The sequence below is a fragment of the Tachyglossus aculeatus genome, chromosome Y4, assembly GCF_015852505.1.
Source record: "Tachyglossus aculeatus isolate mTacAcu1 chromosome Y4, mTacAcu1.pri, whole genome shotgun sequence".
In the NCBI taxonomy this organism is placed as follows: domain Eukaryota; kingdom Metazoa; phylum Chordata; class Mammalia; order Monotremata; family Tachyglossidae; genus Tachyglossus; species Tachyglossus aculeatus.
In genome coordinates this window covers 6,344,109-6,371,329 of record NC_052096.1, presented here as the reverse complement: position 1 = coordinate 6,371,329, position 27,221 = coordinate 6,344,109, and the positions used below count along the sequence as shown (strand labels likewise).

Here is a 27,221-nt window from a genome sequence, read left to right as displayed (position 1 = left end):
GCGGTGGTGGAGGAGGAGAGGAAACTTGGGAGGCGGGCAGGGACCCAGACCTAAACCTGGCTCCACCCGTCATTTCCCGTCGCTGGGAGCAAGATGGAGCCGGGAGTCCCAGGAGCCGCCGTCCCGCCAACGACACGCAAATCTTCTTTAAGAAAACAAATAATCAGTGAAATAAAGAGATTATGTAATAACAATAATAACGATGGTACTTGCTAAGCACTTACTGTGATCCATGCGCTGCTCTAGGCGCTCGGCTAGATACAAGGTGATCAGGTTGGACACGGTTCAATCAATCAATCGTATTTATTGAGCCCTTACTGTGTGCAGAGCACTGTACTAAGCGCTTGGGAAGTCCAAGTTGGCAACATCTAGAGACGGTCCCTACCCAACGGTGGGCTCAAGTTCCCGCCCCGCATGGGGCTCATAGCCTTAATCTCCATTTTGCAGATGAGGTAACCCAGGCCCAGAGAAGTTAAGTCATCATCATCATCATCAATCGTATTTATTGAGCGCTTACTATGTGCAGAGCACTGGACTAAGCGCTTGGGAAGTACAAATTGGCAACATCTAGAGACGGTCCCTACCCGACAGTGGGCTCACAGTCTAAAAGGGGGAGACAGAGAACAAAACCAAACATACTAACAAAATCAAATAAATAGGATGTGATTTGCCCCAGGTCACACAGCAGGCATGTCGCGGTGGCCGGGATTAGAACCCAGGTCCTTCGGACTCCCGGGCCCCCGCTCTATCCTCTAAGCCGTGCTGCTTCTCTGTACGTGACTGCTAAAGTACTTGAAGGGATAGTACGACCAGGAAAGCGAGGGGTTATTCTAAACTGTAAGCTCACTGTGGGCAGGGAATATGTCTGTTTATTGTTGTATTGTACTGTCTCAAGCGCTTAGTACAATGCCCAGCTACCTCATCTGTAAAATGAGGATTAAGACTGGGAGCCCCATGTGGGATAAAATCATCCTTATATCTATTCTATCAATTTTATTTTGTTAGTATGTTTGGTTTTGTTCTCTGTCTCCCCCTTTTAGACTGTGAGCCCACTGCTGGGTAGGGACCGTCTCTCTATGTTGCCGACTTGGACTTCCCAAGCGCTTAGTACCGTGCTCTGCACACAGTAAGCGCTCAATAAATACGATTGATTGATTGATTGATTGATTGATTTAGGGCAAGTTACTTAACTTCTCTGTGCCTCAGTTCTCTCATCTGTAAAATGGGGATTGAGACTGTGAGCCCCATGTGGGACACCTTGTATCTACCCCAGCGCTTAGAACAGTGCTTTGCACATACTAAGCACTTAACAAATACCATTATTATTATTATTAAATCCCACGTGGGGCCTTGGCTCTAGAATCTCCGTTATCCCCTATCGAGGCAGCGGGGCCTAGTGGGTAGAGCCCTGGCTAGGATTCAGAAGGACCTGGGTTCTAATTCTGGCACCGCCACTTGTCCACTGTGTGACCTTGGGCCAGTCACTTCGCTTCTCTGGGCCTCAGTTCCCTCGTCTGGAAAATGGGGGTGAAGACTGCGAACCCCATGGGGGGACAGGGACTGGGTCCAACCTGATTAGTGTGTATCGACCCCAGTGCTTAGAACGGTGCTTGATATGTAGGAAGCGCTTAACAAATACCACTATTCTTATTAATAATAATAATAATAATAATAATAATGGCATTTATTAAGCGCTTACTATGTGAAAGCACCGTTCTAAGCACTGGGGAGGTTACGAGGTGATCGGGTTGTCCCACGGGGGGCTCATGGTCTTCATCCCCATTTTACAGATGAAGGAACTGAGGCCCAGAGAAGTGAAGTGACTTGCCCAAAGTCACCCAGCTGGCAATTGGAGGAGTCGGGATTTGAACCCACGACCTCTGACTCCAAAGCCCGGGCTCTTTCCACCGAGTTACGCTGCTTCTCTGCTTCTCTTATTACGTGGTCCTTCTGTGGGCAAAGGGCTGTAGAGTGGAAGGAAAAGATGCGGTCCTCGTTCCCGAGAGCCCACGGTCTAGTGGAGGAGTCCAGTGCTGGGATTCAATCAATCGTATTTATTGAGCGCCTACTGTGTGCAGAGCACTGTACTAAGCACTTAGGAGAGTCCACTATAACAGAGTTGGCAGATGTGTCCCCTGCCCACAGCGAGCTCACGATCTAGAGGGGGAAGCAACTTGGCCTAATAACAATAATAATAATAAAAATAATAATAATAATAATGGCATTTGTTAAGCGCTTATTATGTGCCAAGCACTGTTCTAAGCACTGGGGTGGATACAAGATCATCAGGTTGTCCCCCGTGGGGCTCCCAGTCTTCATTCCCACTTTACAGGTGAGGTCACTGAGGCCCAAAGAAGTGAAGTGACTTGCCCAAGGTCACCCAGAAGACAAGGGGTGGAGCTGGAATTTGAACCCACATCCTCTGGCTCCCAAGCCCAGGATCTTTCCACTGAGCCACGCTGAATGAATGAACGTGGGATTGGAACTGGGTCTGACCTATTTAGTATCCACCCCAGAGCTTAGTGCATAGTAAACGTTTAATAGATTCCACAATTATTATTATTATTTGGGAGCTTCTATTTGCTCCAGGGAGCTGCCCCTTATAATAATAATAATAATAATAATAATAATGGCATTTATTAAGTGCTTACTATATGCAAAGGACCGTTCTAAGCGTGGGGAGGTTACAAGGTGATCAGGTTGTCCCACGGAGGGGCTCCCAGTCTTCATCCCCATTTGACAGATGAGGTCACTGAGGCCCAGAGAAGTGAAGTGACTTGCCCAAAGTCACACAGCTGAAAATTGGCAGAGCAGGGTTTTGAACCCACAACCCCTGACTCCAAAGCCCGGGCTTTTTCCACTGAGCCGCGCTGCTTGGATAGAGCCCAGGCTCGGGAGTCAGAGGTTGTGGGTTCTAATGGCTCTGCCACTTATCAGCTGTGGGCAGGTCACCTCACTTCTCCAGGCCTCAATTCCCTCATCTGGAAAGTGGGGGTGAAGACTGGGAGCCCCACGGGGGGACAACCTGATCACCATGTATCTCCCCCAGCACTTAGAACAGTGCTTTGGCACGTAGTAGGCGCTTCCCAAATACCAACATCATTATTATTGTTATTAATAGAATGATAAACGGGCACATTCCCTGCCCACAGTGAGTTTACGGCCTAGAGGGGGAGAACGGGGCGTCCACTGGGCCCGGCTGCGTGTCTGTGGTGGCCTGACCGCGGCCCCGTCCCCAATTCCTTCTGGGGTGCTCCCCCCTCCTCATCCTCTCCAGCGCTTAGAACAGTGCTTTGCACCTAGTAAGCGCTTAATAAATGCCATCATCATCATCATCATCCTCCTCATCCTTGGCTTGGCCCCCAGTTGGAGCGATGGAACCGACAGGACCAGAAGCTTCTGGAAGCAGTTCGGCGGGGGGACGTGGGGCGGGTGGCCGCCCTGGCCTCCCGGAAGACGGCCCGGCCCACCAAACTGGACGTCCACGGCCAGTCCCCGTACGTAACGCCTCCCGCGCCCCCCTCCACCCTCCCCGCCACCTCCGGCGGGGGTTACAATCATGGTGTCTGTTGGGCGCCGTACTGAGCGCCCGCGGTGGCCGCAAGCAAACGGGGTTGGAAGCGGTCCCCGTCCCCCGTGGGGCTCCCGGCCTCCATCCTCGCCCGTGAGCCCGTTGTTGGGTAGGGACGTCTCTCTCTCATAAACTTCCCAAGCGCTTAGTCCAGTGCTCTGCACACAGTGAGCGCTCAATAAGTACGATTGATGATGATGATGATAATGGTATTTGTTAAGCGCTTACCCCGGGCTTTGGAGTCAGAGGTCATCGGTTCGAATCCCGCCTCCATCAGCTGTGTGACCTGGGGCAAGTCACTTCACTTCTCTGAGCCTCAGTTCCCTCATCTGTAAAAATGGGGATTAAGACTGTGAGCCCTGCGTGGGACAACTTGATCACCTTGTATCCCCCCCAGTGCTTTGCACAAAGTAAGCACTTAACAAATGCCATCATTATTATTATTATTGCGCTTAGAACAGTGCTTTGCACATAGTGAGCGCTTAATAAATGCCATCATTATTATTATTATTATGTGCAAAGCACTGTTCTAAGCGCTGGGGAGGTCACAAGGTGATCAGGTTGTCCCACGGGGGGCTCCCAGTTTAAATCCCCATTTTCCAGATGAGGGAACTGAGGCACAGAGAAGTGAAGTGACTTGCCCAAAGTCACCCGGCTGACAAGTGGCGGAGCCGGGATTTGAACCCATGACCTCTGACTCCAAAGCCCAGGCTTTTTCCATTGAGCCATGCTGCTTCTCACGTCCATGCTTCTCATGCTTCTATATGTTGCCGACTTGTCCTTCCCAAGCTCTCAGTCCAGTGCTGTGCACACAGTAAGCGCTCAATAAATACAATTAAATGAATCCCCATTTTCCAGATGAGGGAACTGAGGCCCAGAGAATAATAATAATAATAATGATGGCATTTGTTAAGCGCTTACTATGTGCCAAGCACTGTTCTAAGCACTGGAGGGGAAACAAGGTCACCGGGTTGTCCCACGGGGGGCTCCCAGTCTTCATCCCCATTTTCCAGATGAGGGAACTGAGGCTCAGAGAAGTGAAGTGACTTGCCCAAGGTCACCCAGCAGACAAGTGGCGGAGCCGGGATTAGAACCCGTGACCTGCTGACGCCTACGGCTCCGCTACTTCCCTGAGGATGGAGGGGCGGGTGGGTGTTAGTGGGGGGAGGGAGGAATGAACAACGGGCTCACAGTCTAGAAGGGGGAGACGGACAACGAAACAAAACATGTAGATGCCTTGCACGTAGTAAGCGCTTAATAAATGCCATCGTTATCATTATTATTGTTACTGATATCCCCCCCCAGCTGACAAGTGAGCCCCACATGGGACAACCTGATGACCTTGTCTCTACCCCAGCGCTTAGAACAGTGCTTTGCACATAGTAAGCGCTTAACAAACACCAACATTATTATTATAGTAGGTGCATAACAAATGCCATCATTATTATTATTATTAATTATTACTATTAAGTCACTTCACCTGAGCTCACTGTGGGCAGGAATGTGTCTGTTTGTTGTTATACTGTCCTCTCCCAAGCGTTTAGTACAGTGCTTTGCACACAGTCAGCGCTCAGTAAATACGATTGAATGAATGAATGAATTCACTGCTCCGGGCCTCAGTTCCCTCATCTGTCAAATGGGGATGAAGACTGGGAGCCCCATGGGGGACAGGAACCGGGTCCGACCCTACTCACCTGGATCTACCCCAGTGCCTAGAAGAGTGCAGTAGTACACTGCTAAGCGCTTAGTACAGTGCCTTGACACCTGTCTACATGTTTTGTTTTGTTGTCTGTCTTCCCCTTCTAGCCTGTGAGCCCACTGTTGGGTAGGGACCGTCTCTATATGTTGCCAACTTGTACTTCCCTAGCGCTTAGTCCAGTGCTCTGCACACAGTAAGCGCTCAATAAATACGATTGGTTGAATGAATGAATGCATACAGTGCTCTGCATGCACTAAGCGCTCAATAAATACGATTGAATAATAATAATAATAATAATGGCATTTATTAAGCACTTACTATGTACAAAGCACTGTTCTAAGCGCTGGGCGGATAGAAGGTGATCAGGTTGTCCCACGGGGGGCTCACAGTCTTCATCCCCATTTTCCAGATGAGGTCACTGAGGCCCAAAGAAGTGAAGTGACTTGCCCCAAGTCACCCAGCTGACAAGTGGCGGAGCGGGGATTTGAACCCATGACCTCTGACTCCAAAGCCCGGGCTCTTTTCTACTGAGCCACCCTTGAATGAACAGTGTCGATCCAAAAGAGCAAATAATAATAATGATGATGGCATTTGTGAAGCACTTACTATGTGCCAAGCACTGTCCTAAGCACTGGGGGAGATACCAGGTGATCAGGTGGTCCCCCGTGGGGCTCCCAGTCTTCATCCCCATTTTCCAGATGAGGAAGCTGAGGCTCAGAGAAGTGAAGTGACTTACCCAAAGTCACCCAGCTGACAAGTGGCGGAGCGGGGATTAGAGCCCATGACCTCATTTGTGAAGCGCATATTATGTGCCAAGCACTGTTCTAAGCGCTGGGGGAGATACAGAGTGATCAGGTGGTCCTCCGTGGGGCTCCCAGTCTTCATCCCCATTTTCCAGATGAGGAAGCTGAGGCTCAGGGAAGTGAAGTGACTTACCCAAAGTCACCCAGCTGACAAGTGGCGGAGCGAGGATTAGAGCCCACGACCTCATTTGTGAAGCACATATTATGTGCCAAGCACTGGGGGAGATACAAGGTGATCAGATGGTCCCCCGGTGGGCTCCTAGTCTTCACCCCCATTTTCCAGATGAGGAAGCTGAGGCTCAGAGAAGTGACTTGCCCAGAGTCACCCAGCTGACAAGTGGCGGAGCGGAGCGGGGATTAGAACCCACGACCTCATTTGTGAAGCGCATATTATGTGCCAAACCCTGGGGGAGATACAAGGTGATCAGATGGTCCCCCGGGGGGCTCCCGGTCTTCATCCCCATTTTCCAGATGAGGAAGCTGAGGCTCAGAGAAGTGAAGTGACTGACCCAAAGTCACCCAGCTGACAAGTGGCGGAGCCGGGATCCGAACCCGCGACCTCTGACCCCAAAGGCCGGGCTCTGGCCACCGAAGCCACTCAGACGGGGAAGGGGAGGGTGGGAGGGTGGGGAGCGGCCCGGCCGGGGCGTCCCTCCACCCCGGGGTCCGTCTCCCGGCGCGGCCGGTCCCCTGGGCCGCCCCCTTTTCCCGCTCCAGGTTCCACGTGGCGGCGTCCAAAGGCCTGACGGAATGCCTGACCGTCCTCCTGGCCAACGGGGCCGAAATCAACACCAAGAACGAGGACGGTGAGTCCGGGCCGGGGCACGTGGCAATCCCACAATCCCCCCCCATTCATTCCGTCCTATCTATTGAGCGCCTGCTGCCTGCAGAGCACTGGGCTAAGCGCTTGGGAGAGGCCGACAATCATAATAATGACCAGCGTTTGGTAAGCGCTTACTATAATAAGAATAATAATGGCATTTATTAAGCGCTTACTATGTGCAAAGCACCGTTCTAAGCGCTGGGGGGATACAAGGTGATCAGGTTGTCCCACGGAGGGGGCTCACAGTCTTAATCCCCATTTTACAGATGAGGTAACAGAGGCCCAGAGAAGTGAAGTGACTTGCCCAAGGTCACACAGCTGACAATTGGCAGAGCCGGGATTTGAACCCACGACCACTGACTCTAAAGCCCGGGCTCTTTCCACTGAGCCACGCTGCTTCTATGGGCCGAGCACTATTCCAAGTGCTGGGGGGGATATCAATAGCGTTATTTATTTATTTATTTTACCTGTACCTATCTATTCTATTTATTTTATTTTGTTCGTATGTTTGGTTTTGTTCTCTGTCTCCCCCTTTTAGACTGTGAGCCCAATGTTGAGTAGGGACCGTCTCTAGATGTTGCCAATTTGTACTTCCCAAGCGCTTAGTCCAGTGCTCTGCACATAGTAAGCGCTCAATAAATACAATTGATGATGATGATGAATAGCGTGGCTCAGTGGAAAGAGCCCGGGCTTTGGAGTCAGAGGTCGTGGGTTCAAATCCCGGCTCCACCAACTGTCAGCTGGGTGACTTTGGGCAAGTCACTTCACTTCTCTGGGCCTCAGTTCCCTCATCTGTAAAATGGGGATAAAGACTGGGAGCCCTCTGTGGGACAACCTGATCACCTTGTAACCTCCCCAGTGCTTAGAACAGTGCTTTGCACATAGTAAGCACTTAATAAATGCCATTATTATTATTATCAATAAAAATAATAATGATAACGATGGCATTAAGTGCTGACTATGTGCCAAGCGCTGGGGGGGATATCAATAAAAATAATAATGATAACGATGGCATTTATTGAGCGCTTACTATGTGCCAAGCACTGTTCCAAGCTCTGGGGGGGATATCAATAACAATAATAATGATAACGATGGCATTTATTAAGCGCTTACTATGTGCCAAGCACTGTTCCAAGCGCTGGGGGGGATATCAATAACAATAATAATGATAACGATGGCATTTATTAAGCGCTTACTATGTGCAAAGCACCTACTTGTTTTGTTTTGTTGTCCGACTCCCCCTTCTAGACTGTGAGCCCGTTGTTGGGTAGGGACCGTCTCCAGATGTTGCCGACTAGGACTAACCAAGCGCTCAGTCCAGTGCTCTGCACACAGTAAGTGCTCAATAAATACGATTGGATGAATGAATGAATGAATGCCTACAGTGCTCTGCATGCAGTAAGCACCCAATAAATACGATTGAATAATAATAATAATAACGATGGCATTTATTAAGCGCTTACTATGTGCCGAGCACCGTTCTAAGCGCTGGGGAGGTTACAAGGTGATCAGGTGGTCCCACGGGGGGCTCACAGTCTTCATCCCCATTTGACAGACGAGGGAACTGAGGCCCAGGGAAGTGAAGTGACTTGCCCAACGTCACACAAGTGGCGGGGCTGGGATTTGAACCCATGACCTCTGACTCCAGAGCCCGGGCTCTTGACAAGCCGACGCGTTCCCTGCCCACAGTGCGCTGGCAATCTAGAGATCCCACCGGGCGTCCCTCCCTACAAGTGACACACGCCCACACAACATACAACCCATCACGCCACACGTACACACCCCTGCGGGGACCCCCGGCCCAGGGACTCAGGCGTGACCCCCGTCACCCTACATACAACACACCACATTCATTCATTCACTCAATCGTATTTATTGGGCGCTTACTGTGTGCAGAGCGCCGTACACACACAAACACATGCGTGCACACACCTCTGAGGCATCCCTGCTGGGATCCCTGGCCTGGGGGGCGTTGGGATACCCATCCACACACAAGCACACGCATTTATAATAATAATAATAATGTTGGTATTTGTTAAGCGCTTACTATGTGCAAAGCACTGTTCTAAGCGCTGGGGTAGAGACAAGATGATCAGGTTGTCCCACGAGGGGCTCCCAGGCTTCATCCCCATTTTCCAGATGAGGGAACTGAGGCCCGGAGAAGTGACGTGCCTTGCCCAAAGTCACCCAGCTGACAAGTGGCGGGGCCGGGATTTGAACCCACGGCCTCTGGCTCCAAAGCCCGGGCTCTTCCCACTGAGCCATATTGTATCGACGTCTGCCTCCCCCTCCTAGACTGTCCGCTCGTTGTGGGCAGGGAATGTCACCGCTTCTTGTTGTGTTGCACCTTCCCCAGCGCTTAGTCCAGTGCTCTGCACACAGTAAGCGCTCAATAAATACGATTGGATGAACAAGTGAATGAACACACACAAACACACACCCACACACAACCCCCTCTGGCAGGGCCACGCACACCCACACCCACTCACACACACACAAACATCCCCACCCACTCTGGCAGGGCCACACGTACACACACACACGTGTAGAGAAGCAGCGTGGCTCAGCGGAAAGAGCCCAGGCTTGGGAGTCCGAGGTCGTGGGTTCAAATCCCAGCCCTGCCTATTGCCAGCTGGGTGACCTTGGGCCAGTCACTTCACTTCTCTGGGTTCCCTCATCTGGAAAATGGGGGTGAAGACTGGGAGCCCCCCGGGGGACCACCTGATCACCTTGCATCCTCTCCAGCGCTCAGAGCAGTGCTTGGCACACAGTAAGCGCTTAACAAATAGCCACCATTATTATTATTATTATAATACACATGACACACTTACACACACCCCAGCAGGGCCACACACAGGCACGCAAACACACACACACCCTCTGGCAGGGACAGGCACAATCACTCTGCGCCCGGACCCGTCCCGGGCTGTGGCAGGGCCCGGCTACCCAACGGAACAATCAATCAATCAATCAATCAATCGTATTTATTGAGCGCTTACTGTGTGCAGAGCACTGGACTAAGCGCTTGGGAAGTACAAGCTGGCAACACATAGAGACGGTCCCTACACAACAGTGGGCTCACAGTCTAAAAGGGGGAGACAGAGAACAAAACTGAACATACTAACAAAATGAAATAAATAGAATAGCTATGTACAAGTAAAATAAATAAATAGAGTAATAAATATGTACAAACATATATACAGGTGCTGAGGGGAAGGGAAGGAGGTAAGGCGGGGAGGATGGAGAGGGGGACAGGAAGGATGGGGGCTCAGTCTGGGAATCAATCAATCAATCAATCAATCATTTGTATTTATTGAGCGCTTACTGTGTGCGGAGCACTGTACTAAGCGCTTGGGAAGTACAAGTTGGCAACATATAGAGACGGTCCCTACTCAACAGTGGGCTCACAGTCTAGAAGGGGGAGACAGAGAACAAAACCAAACATACTAACAAAATGAAATAAATAGAATAGATATGTACAAGTAAAATAAATAAATAGAGTAATAAATCTGTACAAACATATATACAGGTGCTGAGGGGAAGGGAAGGAGGTAAGGCGGGGAGGATGGAGAGGGGGACAGGAAGGAGGGGGGCTCAGTCTGGGAATCAATCAATTGTATTTATTGAGCGCTTACTGTGTGCAGAGTACTGTACTAAGCGCTTGGGAAGTACAAGCTGGCAACATATAGAGACCATCCCTAATGATGGTGTTTATTAAGCGCTTACTGTCCCTACCCAACAGTGGGTTCACATTCTAGAAGGGGGAGACAGAGAACAAAACCAAACATACTCACAAAATAAAATAAATAGAATAGATATCCAGCACGCTACACTGGGGCGTTCACACAACCCACACAACACACAGAGCCAACCCTGCGGTCCCCTCCCTTCCCAAATCCAGGCAGGCCTGGACCATCCGGAGGAACAGGACTATCCGGGCCGGGCGTGGGCCGGGCACAGGCCCGGCCGACCCACCCGGCCTAATCTCCCGCCCGCCCTGTGAGTCATCACCATCATCATCATCAATCGTATTTATTGAGCGCTTACTGTGTGCTGAGCACTGGACTAAGCGCTTGGGAAGGACAAGTTGGCAACATCTAGAGACGGTCCCTACCCAAGTGGGCTCACAGTCTAAAAGGGGGAGACAGACAACAAAACCAAACATAGAGTCACTCATTCATTCATTCAACTGTATTTATTGAGCGCTTACTGTGTGCAGAGCACTGGACTAAGCGCTTGGGAAGACCAAGTTGGCAACATATAGAGACGGTCCCTACCCAAGTGGGCTCACAGTCTAAAAGGGGGAGACAGAGAACAAAACCATAGTCACTCATTCATTCATTCAATCGTATTTATTGAGCGCTTACTGTTTGCAGAGCACTGGACTAAGCGCTTGGGAAGTCCAAGTTGGCAACATCTAGAGAACAAAACATAGAGTCACTCATTCATTCAATCGTATTTATTGAGCGCTTACTGTGTGCAGAGCACTGGACTAAGCGCTTGGGAAGACCAAGTTGGCAACATCTAGAGACGGTCCCTACCCCACAGGGGGCTCACAGTCTAAAAGGGGGAGACAGAGAACAAAACCAAACATAGAGTCACTCATTCATTCATTTAATTGTATTTATTGAGCGCTTACTGTGTGCAGAGCACTGGACTAAGCGCTTGGGAAGTCCAAGTTGGCAGCATCTAGAGAACAAAACATAGAGTCACTCATTCATTCATTCAATCGTATTTATTGAGCGCTTACTGTGTGCAGAGCAATGTACTAAGCGCTTGGGAAGTAGAAGTTGGCAACATCTAGAGACGGTCCCTACCCAGGTGGGCTCACAGTCTAAAAGGGGGAGACAGAGAACAAAACCAAACATAGAGTCACTCATTCATTCATTCATTCATTCATTCAATCGTATTTATTGAGCGCTTACTGTGTGCAGAGCACTGGACTAAGCACTTGGGAAGTCCAAGTTGGCAACATCTAGAGACGGTCCCTACCCCACAGTGGGCTCACAGTCTAAAAGGGGGAGACAGAGGACAAAACCAAACATAGAGTCACTCATTCATTCATTCAATTGTATTTATTGAGCGCTTACTGTGTGCAGAGCACTGGACTAAGCGCTTGGGGGTGGTGGGCTCGGTCCCCCCTGCCCTCGCCCGCGCCCCCCACATCGTCCACGACGTCCCCCTCTCCCCTCGACCCCCAGGGAGCACGGCCCTGCATCTGGCTACCATCTCCTGCCAGCCCCAGTGCGTCAAAGTCCTCCTCCAGGTAGGACTCCGGGATTGGGCGGTGGCGGGGGGACGCGGACAGGACGCCAAGGGGAAGCCCTCTGTGGGCAGGGATTGTCTCTCTATATTGCTATGTTGGACTTTTCCAGGCGCTCAGTCCAGTGCCCTGTAAGCGCTCAATAGAGAAGCAGCGGGGCTCGGTGGCAAGAGCCCCGGCTTCGGAGTCGGAGGTCATGGGTTCTAATCCCGGCTCCGCCAATTGTCCGCTGGGTGACTTTGGGCGAGTCGCTTCACTTCTCTGGGCCTCAGTGACCTCATCTGTCAAATGGGGTTGAAGACTGGGAGCGCTCCGGGGGACAACCTGATCACCTTGTAACCTCCCCAGCGCTTAGAACAGTGCTTGGCACATAGTAAGCGCTTAACAAATGCCATCATTATTATTATGACTTAACTTCTCTGTGCCTCAGTTACCTCATCTGTCAAATGGGGTTGAAGACTGGGAGCCCCCCGGGGGACAACCTGATCACCTTGTCACCTCCCCAGCGCTTAGAACAGTGCTTGGCACATAGTGAGTGCTTAACAAATGCCATCATTATTATTATTACTTAACTTCTCTGTGCCTCAGTTACCTTATCTGTAAAATGGGGATGAAGACTGTGAGCCCCCCGGGGGACAACCTGATCACCTTGTCACCTCCCCAGCGCTTAGAACAGTGCTTGGCACATAGTAAGCGCTTAACAAATGCCATCATTATTATTATTACTTAACTTCTCTGTGCCTCCGTTCCCTCATCTGTAAAATGGGGATGAAGACTGTGAGCCCCCCAGGGGACAACCTGATCACCTTGTCACATCCCCAGCGCTTAGAACAGTGCTTTGCACATAGTTACATGCTTAATAAATACCATTATTAGTATTTATTATTAATAATTATTATTTATAAATATTGTTTTTAATAATCATTATTATTTATAAATGTTATTATTAATAATAATAATAAATATGATTGAATGGATGAATAAAGGGGCAACTGGGCAGGGAGTCAGGGAGGGAGGGGGCATAAGGGCCAAGGAAAAGGGCAAATCATAATTATGGCATTTGTTAAGCGCATACTATGTGCTGAGCACTGGTCAAGCCCCGGCTTGGGAGTCCGAAGGAACTGGGTTCTCATCCCCTTTCTGCTGGGCGACCTTGGACAAGTCACTTCACTTCTCCAGGCCTCAGTTCCCTCATCTGTAAAGTGGGGACGAATAATAATAATAATAATAATGATGGCATTTATTAAGCGCTTACTATGTGCAGAGCACTGTTCTAAGCGCTGGGGAGGTTACAAGGTGATTAAGGTGTCCCATGGGGGGCTCACAGTCTGCATCCCCATTTTACAGATAAGTCACTTCACTTCTCCAGGCCTCAGTTCCCTCATCTGTAAAATGGGGATGAATAATAATAATAATAATGATGGCATTTATTAAGCACTTACTATGTGCAAAGCACTGTTCTAAGCGCTGGGGAGGTTACAAGGTGATTAAGGTGTCCCATGAGGGGGCTCACAGTCTCCATCCCCATTTTACAGATAAGTCACTTCACTTCTCCAGGCCTCAGTTCCCTCATCTGTAAAGTGGGGACGAATAATAATAATAATAATAATAATGGCATTTATTAAGCACTTACTATGTGCAAAGCGCTGTTCTAAGCGCTGGAGAGGTTACAAGGTGATTAAGTTGTCCCACGGGGGGCTCACAGTCTTCATCCCCATTTTACAGATAAATCACTTCACTTCTCCAGGCCTCAGTTCCCTCATCTGTAAAGTGGGGACGAATAATAATAATAATCATAATGATGGCATTTATTAAGCACTTACTATGTGCAAAGCACTGTTCTAAGCACTGGGGAGGTTACAAGGTGATTAAGTTGTCCCACGGGGGGCTCCCAGTCTTCATCCCCATTTTCCAGATGAGGTCACTGAGGCCCAGAGAAGTCAAGTGACTTGCCCAAAGTCCCCCAGCTGACAATCGGCGGAGCCGGGATTTGAACCCATGACCTCTGACTCCAAAGCTCGGGCTCTTTCCACCGAGCCACGCTGCTTCTCCGTATACTGTGAGCCCCCCAGGGGATGGGGACTGAGTCCCACCCGATTAGCTTGGATCTACTCCAGCGCTTAGTACAGTGCCCGGTACATAGTAAGCGCTTAGCAAATACCACGATTAGTGTTATTATTATCATCATCTCCCCTTCCCTTCCTGCATCTGAGCATTTGCCTAATCCAGCTGTCCTTCCTCCTTATATAAAGGATCATCATCATCATCAATCGTATTTATTGAGCGCTTACTATGTGCAGAGCACTGTACTAAGCGCTTGGGAAGTACAAATTGGCAACACAATTGGATCAGAGAAGCAGCCTGGCCTCGTGGGTAGAGCCCGGGCCTGGGAACCAGCAGGTCATGGGTTCTAATCCCGGCTCGTCTGCCCCGTGACCTTGGGCCGGTCACTTCACTTCTCCGGGCCTCAGTTCCCTCATCCGCCAAATGGGGATTGACACTGCCGGCCCCACGTGGGACGGCCCCCATTTGCTCCCAGCGCTTAGTACAGGGCCTGGTACGTAGTGAGCGCTTCACAAATACCGTGATTAATTAATTCATCCATTCAATCGTATTTATTGAGCGCTTACTGTGTGCAGAGCACTGGACTAATAATATTATTATTATTTCCCCACCACTTCGAGCCATCCGTTCGCCTCCGTTTCTTTTCTGTGTCCCCCGGCAACCCCCGAGGACCCTGCTTTGGTTTGGGGGGCGGAGAGACCCCACTGTCTGAGACAGCCCCTGCCCGCTGGGAGGGGAGACGGGGGTGAGGACAGGTGGGTGGGTGGGGGTCCCAGCCCCCCGTCCGCTCACGGACCCTCGGCCCTTCCCAGCACGGTGCCAATGAGGACGCAGTGGACGGAGAAAACCGGAGCCCCCTTCACTGGGCGGGTGAGAACTGGGGGTCGGGGGTCATCTGGGGTAGGGGGTCTTCCAAGTTGGGGGTGGGCTTGGTCGGATTAGAACCAGTAGAAGCAGTGTGGTCCAGTGGGTAGAGGCCGGGCTTCGGACTCAGAAGGACCCGGCTCGGTGGAAAGAACCCGGGCTTTGGAGTCAGGGGTCATGGGTTCAAATTCCGGCTCCGCTAATTGTCAGCCGGGTGACTTTGGGCAAGTCGCTTCACTTCTCCGGGCCTCCGACCCCTCACCTGTCAAATGGGGATGAAGACCGTGAGCCCCCCGTGGGACAATCTGATTTCCTTGTAACCTCCCAAGTGCTTAGAACAGTGCTTGGCACGTAGTAAGCGCTTAATAAATGCCATTATTATTATTATTATTATTATTATTATTATTATTATTAATTCTGGCTCCCCAATGTGTCTGCCTCGTGACCTTGGCCAAGTCGCTTCACTTCTCTGGGCCTCTGTCCCCTCACCTGTCAAAATGGGGATGAAGACCGTGAGCCCCCCGTGGGACAACCTGATCTCCTTGTAACCTCCCCAGCGCTTAGAACAGTGCTTGGCACGTAGTAAGCGCTTAATAAATGCCATCATTATTATTATTATTATTAATTCCGGCTCCCCCACGTGTCCGCCGCGAGACCTTGGCCAAGTTGCTTCACTTCTCCGGGCCTCCGTCCCCTCACCTGTCAAAATGGGGATGAAGACCGTGAGCCCCCCGTGGGACAATCTGATCTCCTTGTAACCTCCCCAGCGCTTAGAACAGTGCTTGGCACGTAGTGAGCGCTTAATAAATTCCATTATTATTATTATTATTATTATTATTAATTCCGGCTCCCCCACGTGTCCGCCTCGTGACCTTGGCCAGGTCGCTTCACTTCTTCTTTTTAGACTGTGAGCCCACTGTTGGGTAGGGACTGTCTCTATATGTTGCCAACTTGTACTTCCCAAGCGCTTAGTACAGTGCTCTGCACACAGTAAGCGCTCAATAAATATGATTGATTGATTGATTGATTCCCTGGGCACTCCGTCCCCTCACCTGTCAAAATGGGGATGAAGACCGTGAGCCCCCCGTGGGACAATCTGATCTCCTTGTAACCTCCCCGGCGCTTAGAACAGTGCTTGGCACGTAGTAAGCGCTTAATAAATGCCATCATTATTATTATTATTATTAATTCCGGCTCCCCCACGTGTCCGCCGCGTGACCTTGGCCAAGTCGCTTCACTTCTCTGGGCCTCTGTCCCCTCACCTGTCAAAATGGGGATGAAGACTGTGAGCCCCGTGTGGGACAGGGACTGGATCCGACCCAACTACCTTACATAATAATAATAATAATAATAATAATAATAATAATAATAATGGTATTTGTTAAGCGCTTACTATGTGCAAAGCACTGTTCTAAGCGCTGGGGGGGGGATACCAGGTGATGAGGTTGTCCCATGTGGGGCTCACAGTCTTAATCAATCGTATTTATTGAGCGCTTACTGTGTGCAGAGCACTGTGCTAAGCGCTTGGGAAGTACAAGTTGGCAACATAACTTAACCCCCCTTTTCCAGATGAGGTAACTGAGGCTCAGAGAAGTGAAGTGACTTGCCCAAGGCCACACGGCAGACATGTGGCGGAGCTGGGATTCGAACCCATGACCTCTGACTCCAAAGCCCGGGCTCTTCCCACTGAGCCACGCTGCTTCCCCGGCGCTTAGTACTGCGCCTGGCACATAGTAAGCGCTTCGCAAATAGCGCAGTTGTGATTAGAGGGGCGGGAGGGGGCACGGAATTTGAGGTGCGGACGTCGAGGGGGGGACCAGCTGCGGAGGCTGATGTGACTCCGGGGGTCCCGGTCACCCCCCAAAACCCGCCCGGCCCTCAGCCTCCTCAGGCTGCGCCTCCAGCGTGTTGTTGCTGTGTGACCACGAGGCCTTCCTGGACGTCCTGGACAACGTAAGAGCCGGCCGGGGTCCGGGACGGGAGAGGGGCCGGGGCAGTTTCTTCCTTTCGGGCCTACTTATTGAGCGCTTTCCGTGTGCAGAGCACTTGGGAGGCTATTACAACAGATGGGCCCGGGAGGTGGGGAGGGCCGGGGCGTGGGGGCGGCCCAGACAGAGCCCCTTCCCCTCGACTTCGGGAAGATGGGCCTCCTCCAAACGTGGCCCGCCTCCCCCGCAGGACGGACGGACCCCCCTGATGATCGCCTCCCTGGGCGGACACTCGGCCATCTGCTCCCAGCTCCTGCAGAGGGGGGCTCGGGTCAACGTCACGGACAAGGAAGACAAGTGAGCCCCTTCCCTCATTCGTTCATTCATTTTCAGCCGTATTTATTGAGCGCCTACTGGGTGCAGAGCACTGGACTGAGCGCTTGGGAAGTACAAATCGGCCCTCTCGGTCCGTTGTCGGGGTGAGGGCCCGCTCACCTGGAATCAGGGCTGGGCTACTGGAGCCAATATCCTTGATAATAATCAATCAATCGTCTTTATTGAGCGCTTACTGTGTGCAGAGCACTGTACTAAGCGCTTGGGAAGTCCAAGTTGGCAACACATAGAGACAGTCCCTACCCAACAGTCGGCTCACAGTCGAAAAGGGGGAGACAGAGAACCAAACCAAACATACTAACAAAATAAAATAAATAGAATAGATATGTACAAGTAAAATAAATAGATAAATAAATAAATAATAATAATCCAGGGAGTGAGCCCGAATTGGTTATCTTGTATCTATCCCTAGTGTTTAGTACAGTGCTTGGCATAAAATAAGTGATTAGCAAATATAATAATAATAATATTAAGCCAGGGAGTGAGCCTGAATTGGTTAGCTTGTATCTTGTATCTATCCCTAGCACTTAGTACAGTGCTTGGCACGGAATAAGTGCTTAGCAAATATAATAATAACAATGATAATAATAATAATAACCATAATAATCCAGGGAGTGAGCCTGAATTGGTTAGCTTGTATCTATCCCTAGTACTTAGTACAGTGCTTGGCACAGAATAAGTGCTTAGCAAATATAATAATAATAATAATAATAATAATAATAATGATAATATTAAGCCAGGGAGTTAGCCTGAATTGGTTAGCTTGTATCTTGTATCCATCCCTAGCACTTAGTACAGTGCTTGGCACGGAATAAGTTCTTAAGAAATAATAATAATAATATTTGTTAAGCACTTACTATGTGCCAAGCACTGTTCTAAGCACTGGGGAGGATATAAGGTGATCAGGTTGTCCCACGTGGGGCTCCAGTCTTCATCCCCATTTTCCGGATGAGGGAACTGAGGCCCAGAGAAGCGAAGCGGTTTGCCCAAAGTCGCACAGCTGACAAATGGCAGCGCCGGGAACCCGTGACCTCTGACTCCCAAGCCCGGGATCTTTCCACTAAGCCATGCTGCTTCATATTATTAGCAAATAATAATTATATCATTATATATTACCTATATATTCTACCACTAATAATAACACTGATAATAGTAGTGGGCCACACTGTATTTTCCCAGACCACAACCCCCTCTGGTGTAAGGGCAGGAAGTCCAGCTTACCCCCGGGCAAATGTCCAGCTCCCTGTGGGCAGCCTGGTCCTGCCAGGAGCCCCCTGCCCCCAGTCCCCCCAACATGTTGCTTCTTATTAGTAGCAAATAATAATAATAATTATATCATTATATACAGTCGTGGGCCACACTGTATTTTCCCAGACCACAACCTCCTCTGGTGTAAGGGAAGGAAGTCCAGCTTACTCCCGGGCAAACGTCCAGCTCCCTGTGGGCAGCCTGGTCCTGCCAGGAGCCTCCTGCCCCCAGTCCCCCCAACATGTTGCTTCTTATTAGTAGCAAATAATAATATCATTGTATATTATTATACTACTGCTAATAACAGTGATAACAGTAGTGGGCCACACTGTATTTTCCCAGACCACAACCTCCTCTGGTGTAAGGGAAGGAAGTCCAGCATACCCCCGGGCCAATGTCCAGCTCCCTGTGGGCAGCCTGTTCCTGCCAAGAGCCCCCTGCCCCCAGTCCCCCCAACATGTTGCTTCTTATTAGTAGCAAATAATAATAATAATTATTATATCATTATATATAGTCGTGGGCCACACTGTATTTTCCCAGACCACAACCTCCTCTGGTGTAAGGGCAGGAAGTCCAGCTTACCCCCGGGGCAAACGTCCAGCTCCCTGTGGGCAGCCCGGTCCTGCCAGGAGCCCCCTGCCCCCAGTCCCCCCAACATGTTGCTTCTTATTATTAGCAAATAATAATAATATCATTATATATTACCTATTTATTATACTACTATTAATAACAGTGATAACAGCCATGGGCCACACTGTATTTTCCCAGACCACAACCCCCTCTGGTGTAAGGGCAGGAAGTCCAGCTTACCCCCGGGCAAACGTCCAGCTCCCTGTGGGCAGCCCGGTCCTGCCAGGAGCCCCCTGCCCCCAGCACCCCCAACATCTTGCTTCTTATTAGTAGCAAATAATAATAATAATTATATCATTATATATTATTATACTACTGCTAATAACAGTGATAACAGTCGTGGGCCACACTGTATTTTCCCAGACCACAACCTCCTCTGGCGTAAGGGCAGGAAGTCCAGCTTAGCCCCGGGCAAACGTCCAGCTCCCTGTGGGCAGCCTGGTCCTTCCAGGAGCCCCCTACCCCCAGTCCCCCCAACACATTGCATCTTATTATTAGCAAATAATAATAATAATTATATCATTATATGTTATTATACTACTGCATTTTCCCAGACCACAACCTCCTCTGGTGTAAGGGCAGAAAGTCCAGCTTACCCGCGGGCAAACGTCCAGCTCCCTGTGGTCAGCCTGGTCCTGCCAGGAGCCCCTGCCCCCAGTACCCCCAACATGTTGCTTCTTATTAGTAGCAAATAATAATAATAATAATATCATTATATATTATTATACTACTGCTAATAACAGTGATAACAGTCGTGGGCCACACTGTATTTTCCCAGACCACAACCTCCTCTGGTGTAAGGGCAGGAAGCCCAGCTTACCCGCGGGCAAACATCCAGCTCCCTTTGGGCAGCCTGGTCCTGCCAAGAGCCCCCTGCCCCCAGTCCCCCCAACGTGTTGCTTCTTATTAGTAGCAAATAATAATAATAATTATATCATTATATATTATTATACTACTGCTAATAACAGTGATAACAGTCGTGGGCCACACTGTATTTTCCCAGACCACAACCTCCTCTGGTGTAAGGGCAGGAAGTCCAGCTTACCCCCGGGCCAACGTCCAGCTCCCTGTGCGCAGCCTGGTCCTGCCAGGAGCCCCCTGCCCCCAGTCCCCCCAACATGTTCCTTCTTATTAGTAGCAAATAATAGTATTAATTATATCATTATATAATAATTACCCCCGGGCAAACGTCCAGCTCCCTGTGGGCAGCCCCCCAGCCCGGCGCCCCGGTGCCCGGCCCACCAAGGCAGCGGTGCCCAGGCCTCGGCTGTGGTCCGCCCGCAGGTCCGCCCTGATCCTGGCCTGCGAGAAGGGCAGCGCGGAGGTGGCAGAGCTGCTCCTCAGCCACGGGGCGGACGTGGGCGCCGTGGACCGCCTGGGCCGCAACGCTCTGCATTACGCTCTGCACACCGACGACAAGGCCCTGCAGCGGCTGTTGAGGCAGGCCCTGAATCGACGCCGCCGGGGAGGTGAGACCCCCTCGCCGCCCCCACCCCATCCCACCCTCCGCCCCCGCCCGTCGGCGAATACATTTATTTATTTATTTATTTTATTTGTACATGTCTATTCTATTTGTTTTATTTTGTTAGTATGTTTGGTTTGTTCTCTGTCTCCCCCTTTTAGACTGTGAGCCCGCTGTTGGGTGGGGACTGTCTCTAGATGTTGCCAATTTGTACTTCCCAAGCGCTTGGTACAGTGCTCTGCACATAGTAAGCGCTCAATAAATACGATTGATGATGATGATGATGATGATACATCTGTTTATCACGCTATCGTCCTCTCCCTGGCGCTTAGGCCAGTGCTCGGCACGCAGTAAGCGCTCAATAAATACAATCGGAGGAACGGATTGTGTGAAGGAATACCGTCAAACGACCGCTGCCTTTGAGTCAGACTGGGTTCTGGGGGAGGGCGTCTGTTCGTTCATTCGGTCGTATTTAATAATAATAATGTTGGCATTTGCAAAACACTATCTGCCGAGCACCGTTCCAAGCGCCAGAGGAGCGATACAAGGTCATCAAGGTTGTCCCCCGTGGGGCTCACGGTCTTCATCCCCATTTGACAGATGAGGGAACTGAGGCACCAAGAATAATAATAATAATGGTATTTGTTAAGCACTTACTATGTGCAAAGCACTGCTCTGAGCGCTGGGGAGGTTACAAGGTGATCAGGTTGTCCCACGGGGGGCTCACAGTTTTAATCCCAGCTCTGCCAACTGTCAGCTGTGTGACTTTGGGCAAGTCACTTCACTTCTCTGGGCCTCAGTTCCCTCATCTGTAAAATGGGGATGAAGACTGTGAGCCCCCCCGTGGGACAACCTGATCTCCTTGTAACCTCCCCAGCGCTTAGAACAGTGCTTTGCACATAGTAAGCGCTTAACAAATGCCATCATTATTAATATTATTATTATTAATCCCCATTTGACAGATGAGGTAACTGAGGCCCAGAGAAGTGAAGTGACTCGCCCAAAGTCACCCAGCTGACAGTTGGCGGAGCGGGATTCGAACCCATGACCTCTGACTCCAAAGCCCGGGCTCTTCCCGCTGAACCACGCTGCTTCTCAAGTGAAGTGACTCGCCCAGAGTCACCCAGCTGACAAGTGGCGGAGCCGGGATTATCCAATCCGCCAATTGTCAGCTGTGTGACTTTGGGCGAGTCACTTCACTTCTCTGGGCCTCAGTTCCCTCATCTGTCAAATGGGGATTAAGACTGTGAGCCCCCCCGTGGGTCAACCTGATCACCTTGTAACCTCCCCAGCGCTAAGAACAGTGCTTGGCACATCGTAAGCGCTTAATAAATGCTATCGTTATGTTATTATTATTATGACGATGATGATTAGAACCCACGACCTCTGACTCCCAAGCCCAGGCTTTCCACTGAGTCACGCTGCTTCTCAATTTAGTGAGCGCTTACCGTGGGCAGAGCATCGTACTGAGCGCTCGGGGAAATGCAATACGGCCATAAAGAGAGACAATCCCTGCCCACAACGGGCTTAGAGTCTAGAGGGGAGCTCTGCGCTCGTAGGTGGGTGGGATTGTGCCCCCCGACACACGCGCCCCTTTGCAAAGCTGCACCCTGAGATCCCGTCTCCCCTTTTGCAGGCCAGCTGCTGGTTAAACATTCAGACATGGTGGTCCAGGTAAGACCGCCCTGCCCATCTCGGCCCCCTGCCCATCCCAAGGAGCGTTGAGGGGCCGGGCAGCGGGTGCCAGGCCCCATGCGCCCGGATTGAATCCCGGGGTGGCGGCGGTGGGGTCCCCTCCAGGCCTCTGTGACCGAGCCCCAGGTCGGACCCCAAATCCAGAGCCCGGGGAGGGCGGAAGAGGAGGAGGAAGAGGACGAGGAGGAGGAGGAGGAGGAGGAGGAAGAGGCGGCACGTGTGGAGGGCTGGCGGCAGAAGTTCGAGGCGGAGCGGAAGAAAGTGTGCCAGCTGGAAGGGGAGCTGGCACGGGCGGCGGAGGAGTGCGCGACCCAGGTGGCCGGGGCGGGCCGGGATCTGGAGGAGAGGATCCGGGAACAAGCGCGGGCCCTGGAGCTCCTGCTGCCCGCGGCGTCCGGAGGAGGGCCCGGCCCCGGCCCCCGGCCCGGTGGGGATGGCATGGAGGAGGGCTGCGCTCTGGACCTGCTGGCCCAGAGGGTGCTGGAGCTGAAGAGGAGGCAGGAACTGTTGTCTTTCCGGGGGCCTCCGCAGAACCCGCCCCAGAGTCCGGCCGAGGGGGGACCCCAGGCTCCCCGGGAGCGGGGACCCCAGAGCCCGGCCCTAAGGGATGCCCTGAGTCCGGCTGAGCGGGGAATCCAGATTCTCACCGAGCAGGGACCCAGGAGTCCCCAGATTCTGCCCAGTTGGGTACCGGGGAGCCCGGCTGAGAAAGAACACCAGAGCGCATCTGGCCTGGCGCCCAGGAGTCCGGCTCAAGGGGCTCTCTGGGGTGCCCAGAATCCCGCCCAAGGAGTCTCCTGGAGTTCACCTGAGCGGGGACCCCAGAGTCCGGGCCGAAAGGGTCCTCGCAGCCCAATCGAGTGGGGAGCAGAGGCCCCAGCCGAGCAAGAACCTCAGAGCCCACCTGAGTTGGGACCCAGGAGTCCTGCCCAAGGGGGGCCCCGGAGTCCAGCTGAGGAGGGACCCCGGAATCTAGCCCCAGGGACTCTCCAGAACCTGCTCGAGGGGGAACAGAGGGGTCCGTCTGGGTTGGGACCCGGGAGTGCTGCCCAGGAGGGACCCCAGAGTCCCGCCCAAGGGGGCCCCCAGAGTCCAGCTGAGCAGGGACCCCAGAGTCCCGCCCAAGGGGGTCCCCAGAGTCCAGCTGAGCAGGGACCCCAGAGTCCCGCCCAAGGGGGTCCCCAGATTCCAGCTGAGCAGGGACCCCAGAGTCCCACCCAAGGGGGTCCCCAGAGTCCAGCTGAGCAGGGACCCCAGAGTCCCGCTCAAAGGGGCCCCCAGGGTCCAGCTGAGCAGGGACCCCAGAGCCCGGCTGAGGACGCCCCTCCGAGCCCGGCCACCCGGGAGGAGCTGAAGCCGCTCCCGGCCCAGGCCCCTGAAGCCCGGTCGTCGCCCGCCGCCGAGGACCCGTCCCGGGACCGGCCCGAGGCCCAGGCGGCCGCCCCCGGGGCCCCCGGGGCCGAGCCCGCCGGCATGGCCGCCCTCAGCCAGCTCCTGCTGCAGCTGAGGGAGGAGCTGGGGGCCGTGTGGAGGGAGAAGGAGGCCGCCCGCGGGGCCCTGGACCGGCCGGGGCCGGAGGCCGGGAGGGACGGCCGGGAGGTCCGGGCGGAGGCCGCGGCCGCCGCGTGGGAGAAGATGGAGGCCCGTCTGGAGCGGGTCCTGGCCCGGCTGGACCGGGCCAAGGCCGGGCTGCAGAGGGAGGCCGGCCCGGGGCCGGGGGGCCCGGGGTCGGAGGTCCCCGGGGCCGAGGCCCGGGGCCTGCTGGAGCGGGAGGTGTCGGCCCTGCGGCAGAGCAACAGCAGCCTCCTGGACGAGCTGGGGGCTCTGGGAGGGGAGCGACGACGGCTGCGGGAAGAGCTGCAGGCCCTGCGACGGCGGCTGCAGCGGGAGTTTGTGCCCCGGCCGGAGGCCCAGGGCCAGCTGCGCCAGCTGCGGCTCAGCGTGGACCTGCTGGCCGAAGAGCTGGCCGCCGAGAAGGAGGCCACGGACCGGCTCCGTCGCCGGCTGGCCGCCCAGAGCAGCGGCCTGCGGGGGCTGCGGGACCACTTGCCCCCGGACCTGGTGGCCGGGCCCGACGCCGGGCCGGACGGCGAGCCCGTGGAGGAGCTGCGGAGGGGCCTGGCGGCCCTGGCCGGCCGCCACCGAGAGGCCCGGGCCCAGCTGGCCCGGCTGCAGGAGGAGAACCGCGGGCTGCGGGCCGGGCGGGGGCCGGACCCCGCCGCCCCCCGCCGCCCCCGCCGCCCCCGCCGCCCCCGAGGTGGCCGCCCTGGAGCGGGACCTGGGCCAGCTGGAGGGGGAGCTGCGGGCCGTCCAGGCCACCCTCGGGGGCAAGGGCCAGGAGATCGGCAGGCTGAAGCGGCTGCTGTGCCAGGCCACCGAGGAGGTGGCCGAGCTGCGGGCCCGCGAGGAGGCCGGCCGCGGGCGGCACGAGCGGGCCCGGGCCGCCCTGGCCGCCCAGGCCCAGGCCCGGGGCCGGGAGCTGGAGGCCCTGCTGGCCAAGTACCGGGCCGCCTGCCGCGACGGCGGCCGGCTGCGGGCCCAGGTGGCCGAGGAGCGGAGGCGCGCCGGGGAGCTGGAGGCCCGCGAGGCCCGGCGCCGCGGGGAGGCCGCCCAGCTGAGAGCCCGCTCCGACCAGTTGGAGAAGGCGGCCGGGGAGCTGAGGGCCCGTCTGGAGGAGCTCTGGGGGGCCTGCGGCGACAAGGAGGCCCAGGTGAGAGGGGACCGGCAGCCCGCTCTTTTAGCAGCATCATCATCAATCGTATCGATTGAGCGCTCACTGTGTGCAGAGCGCCGGACTAAGCGCTTGGGAAGTACAAATTGGCAACATAGAGAGACGGTCCCCACCCAACAGCGGGCTCGCAGTCTAAAAGGGGGAGACGGACAACAAAACCAAACATACTAACAAAATAAAATAAATACACTCTTTTAGACTGTCAGTTGGGTAGGGACCGGCTCTAGATGTTGCCAACTGGGACTTCCCAAGCGCTTAGTCCGGTGCTCCTCACACAGCAAGCGCTCAATAAATACGATTGATGATGATGATGATGACGGCCTCCCCGTCCCCCCACTCCCCTCCGTCCGTCCGTCTGTGGCATTCATTCATCCCTCTCCATCCCCCCCCGATCTTACCTCCTTCCCTTCCCCACAGCACCTGTATCTATGTATATATGTTTGTACATGTTTGTTACTCTATTTATTTTACTTGTCCATATCTATTCTATTTATTTTATTTTGTTAGTATGTTTGGTTTTGTTCTCTGTCTCCCCCTTTTAGACTGTGAGCCCACTGTTGGGTAGGGACCGTCTCTAGATGTTGCCGACTTGGACTTCCCAAGCGCTTAGTACAGTGCTCCGCACACAGTAAACGCTCAATAAATACGATTGATGATGTTGATGACTGTCTCTATATGTTGCCAACTTGTACTTCCCAAGCACTTAGTACAGTGCTCCGCACACAGTAAGCGCTCAATAAATACGACTGATGATGATGATGACTGTATATGTTGCCAACTTGTACTTCTCAAGCGCTTAGTACAGTGCTCCGCACACAGTAAGTGCTCAATAAATACGACTGATGATGATGATTCCGGTGCTTAGTACTCATTCAATCATATCAATCAATCAATCGTATTTATTGAGCGCTTACTGTGTGCGGAGCACTGGACTGAGCGCTTGGGAAGTCCAAGTTGGCAACATCTAGAGAAGGTCCCTCCCGACAGTGGGCTCACAGTCTGGAAGGGGGAGACAGAGAAGCAGCGTGGCTCAATGGAAAGAGCCCGGGCTTTGGAGTCAGAGGTCATGGGTTCAAATCCCGGCTCCTCCACTTGTCAGCCGGGTGACTTTGGGCAAGTCGCTTCACTTCTCTGGGCCTCAGTGACCTCATCTGGAAAATGGGGATTAAGACTGTAAGCCCCACGTGGGACAACCTGATCACCTTGTAACCTCCCCAGCGCTTAGAACAGCGCTTTGCACATAGTAAGCGCTTAATACATGCCATTATTATTATTATTACTAACAAAATAAAATAAATAGAATAGATATGTGCAAGCAAAATAAATAAATAAATAAATAGAGTAATAAATATGTACAAACATATATACAGGTGCTGTGGGGAAGGGAAGGAGTGAGCAGCAGGGTTCAGTGGAACGAGACCGGGCTTGGGAGTCAGAGGGCGTGGGTTCTAATCCCGGCTCCGCCCCTTGTCAGCTGGGTGACTTTGGGCGATTCACTTCCCTTCCCAGGGCCTCAGTTCCCTCATCTGGAAAATGGGGATGAAGACTGGGGGAGCCCCACGTGCGACAACCCGATCACCTTGTATCCTCCCCAGCGCTTAGAACAGTGCTTGGCACACAGTAAGCGCTTCGCAAATGCCATCACTATTTTGAGAAGCAGCGTGGCTCAGTGGAAAGAGCCCGGGCTTGGGAGTCGGAGGTTGTGGGTTCTAATCCCAGCTCCGCCACTTGTCAGCTGGGTGACTTTGGGCGAGTCACTTCACTTCTCTGGGCCTCAGTTCCCTCATCTGTAAAATGGGGATTAAAACTGTGAGCCCCCCTTGGGACAACCTGATTACCTTGTTACCTCCCCAGCGCTTAGAACAGTGCTTTGCACATAGTAAGTGCTTAACAAAATATCATCATCATTATTCTCTGGGCCTCAGTTCCCTCATCTGTAAAATGGGGATTAAAACTGTGAGCCCCCCTTGGGACAACCTGATTACCTTGTTACCTCCCCAGCGCTTAGAACAGTGCTTTGCACATAGTAAGTGCTTAACAAAATATC

The 27,221-nt window shown here is 52.8% G+C and overlaps 1 protein-coding gene across 1 annotated transcript in view; it reads left to right on the top strand.

The window, feature by feature from the left end:
• Positions 1-27,221, top strand: part of ANKRD35 (ankyrin repeat domain 35) — a 36,817-nt gene that overhangs the window by 5,747 nt on the left and 3,849 nt on the right. The window contains 11 exon segments of the mRNA XM_038768291.1: positions 3,367-3,497; positions 6,791-6,879; positions 12,098-12,162; positions 15,036-15,093; positions 16,970-17,040; positions 17,266-17,372; positions 20,571-20,755; positions 22,385-22,422; positions 22,549-22,987; positions 23,684-24,654; positions 24,656-25,153. Coding sequence (XP_038624219.1) covers positions 3,367-3,497; positions 6,791-6,879; positions 12,098-12,162; positions 15,036-15,093; positions 16,970-17,040; positions 17,266-17,372; positions 20,571-20,755; positions 22,385-22,422; positions 22,549-22,987; positions 23,684-24,654; positions 24,656-25,153 — 2,652 coding nt within the window.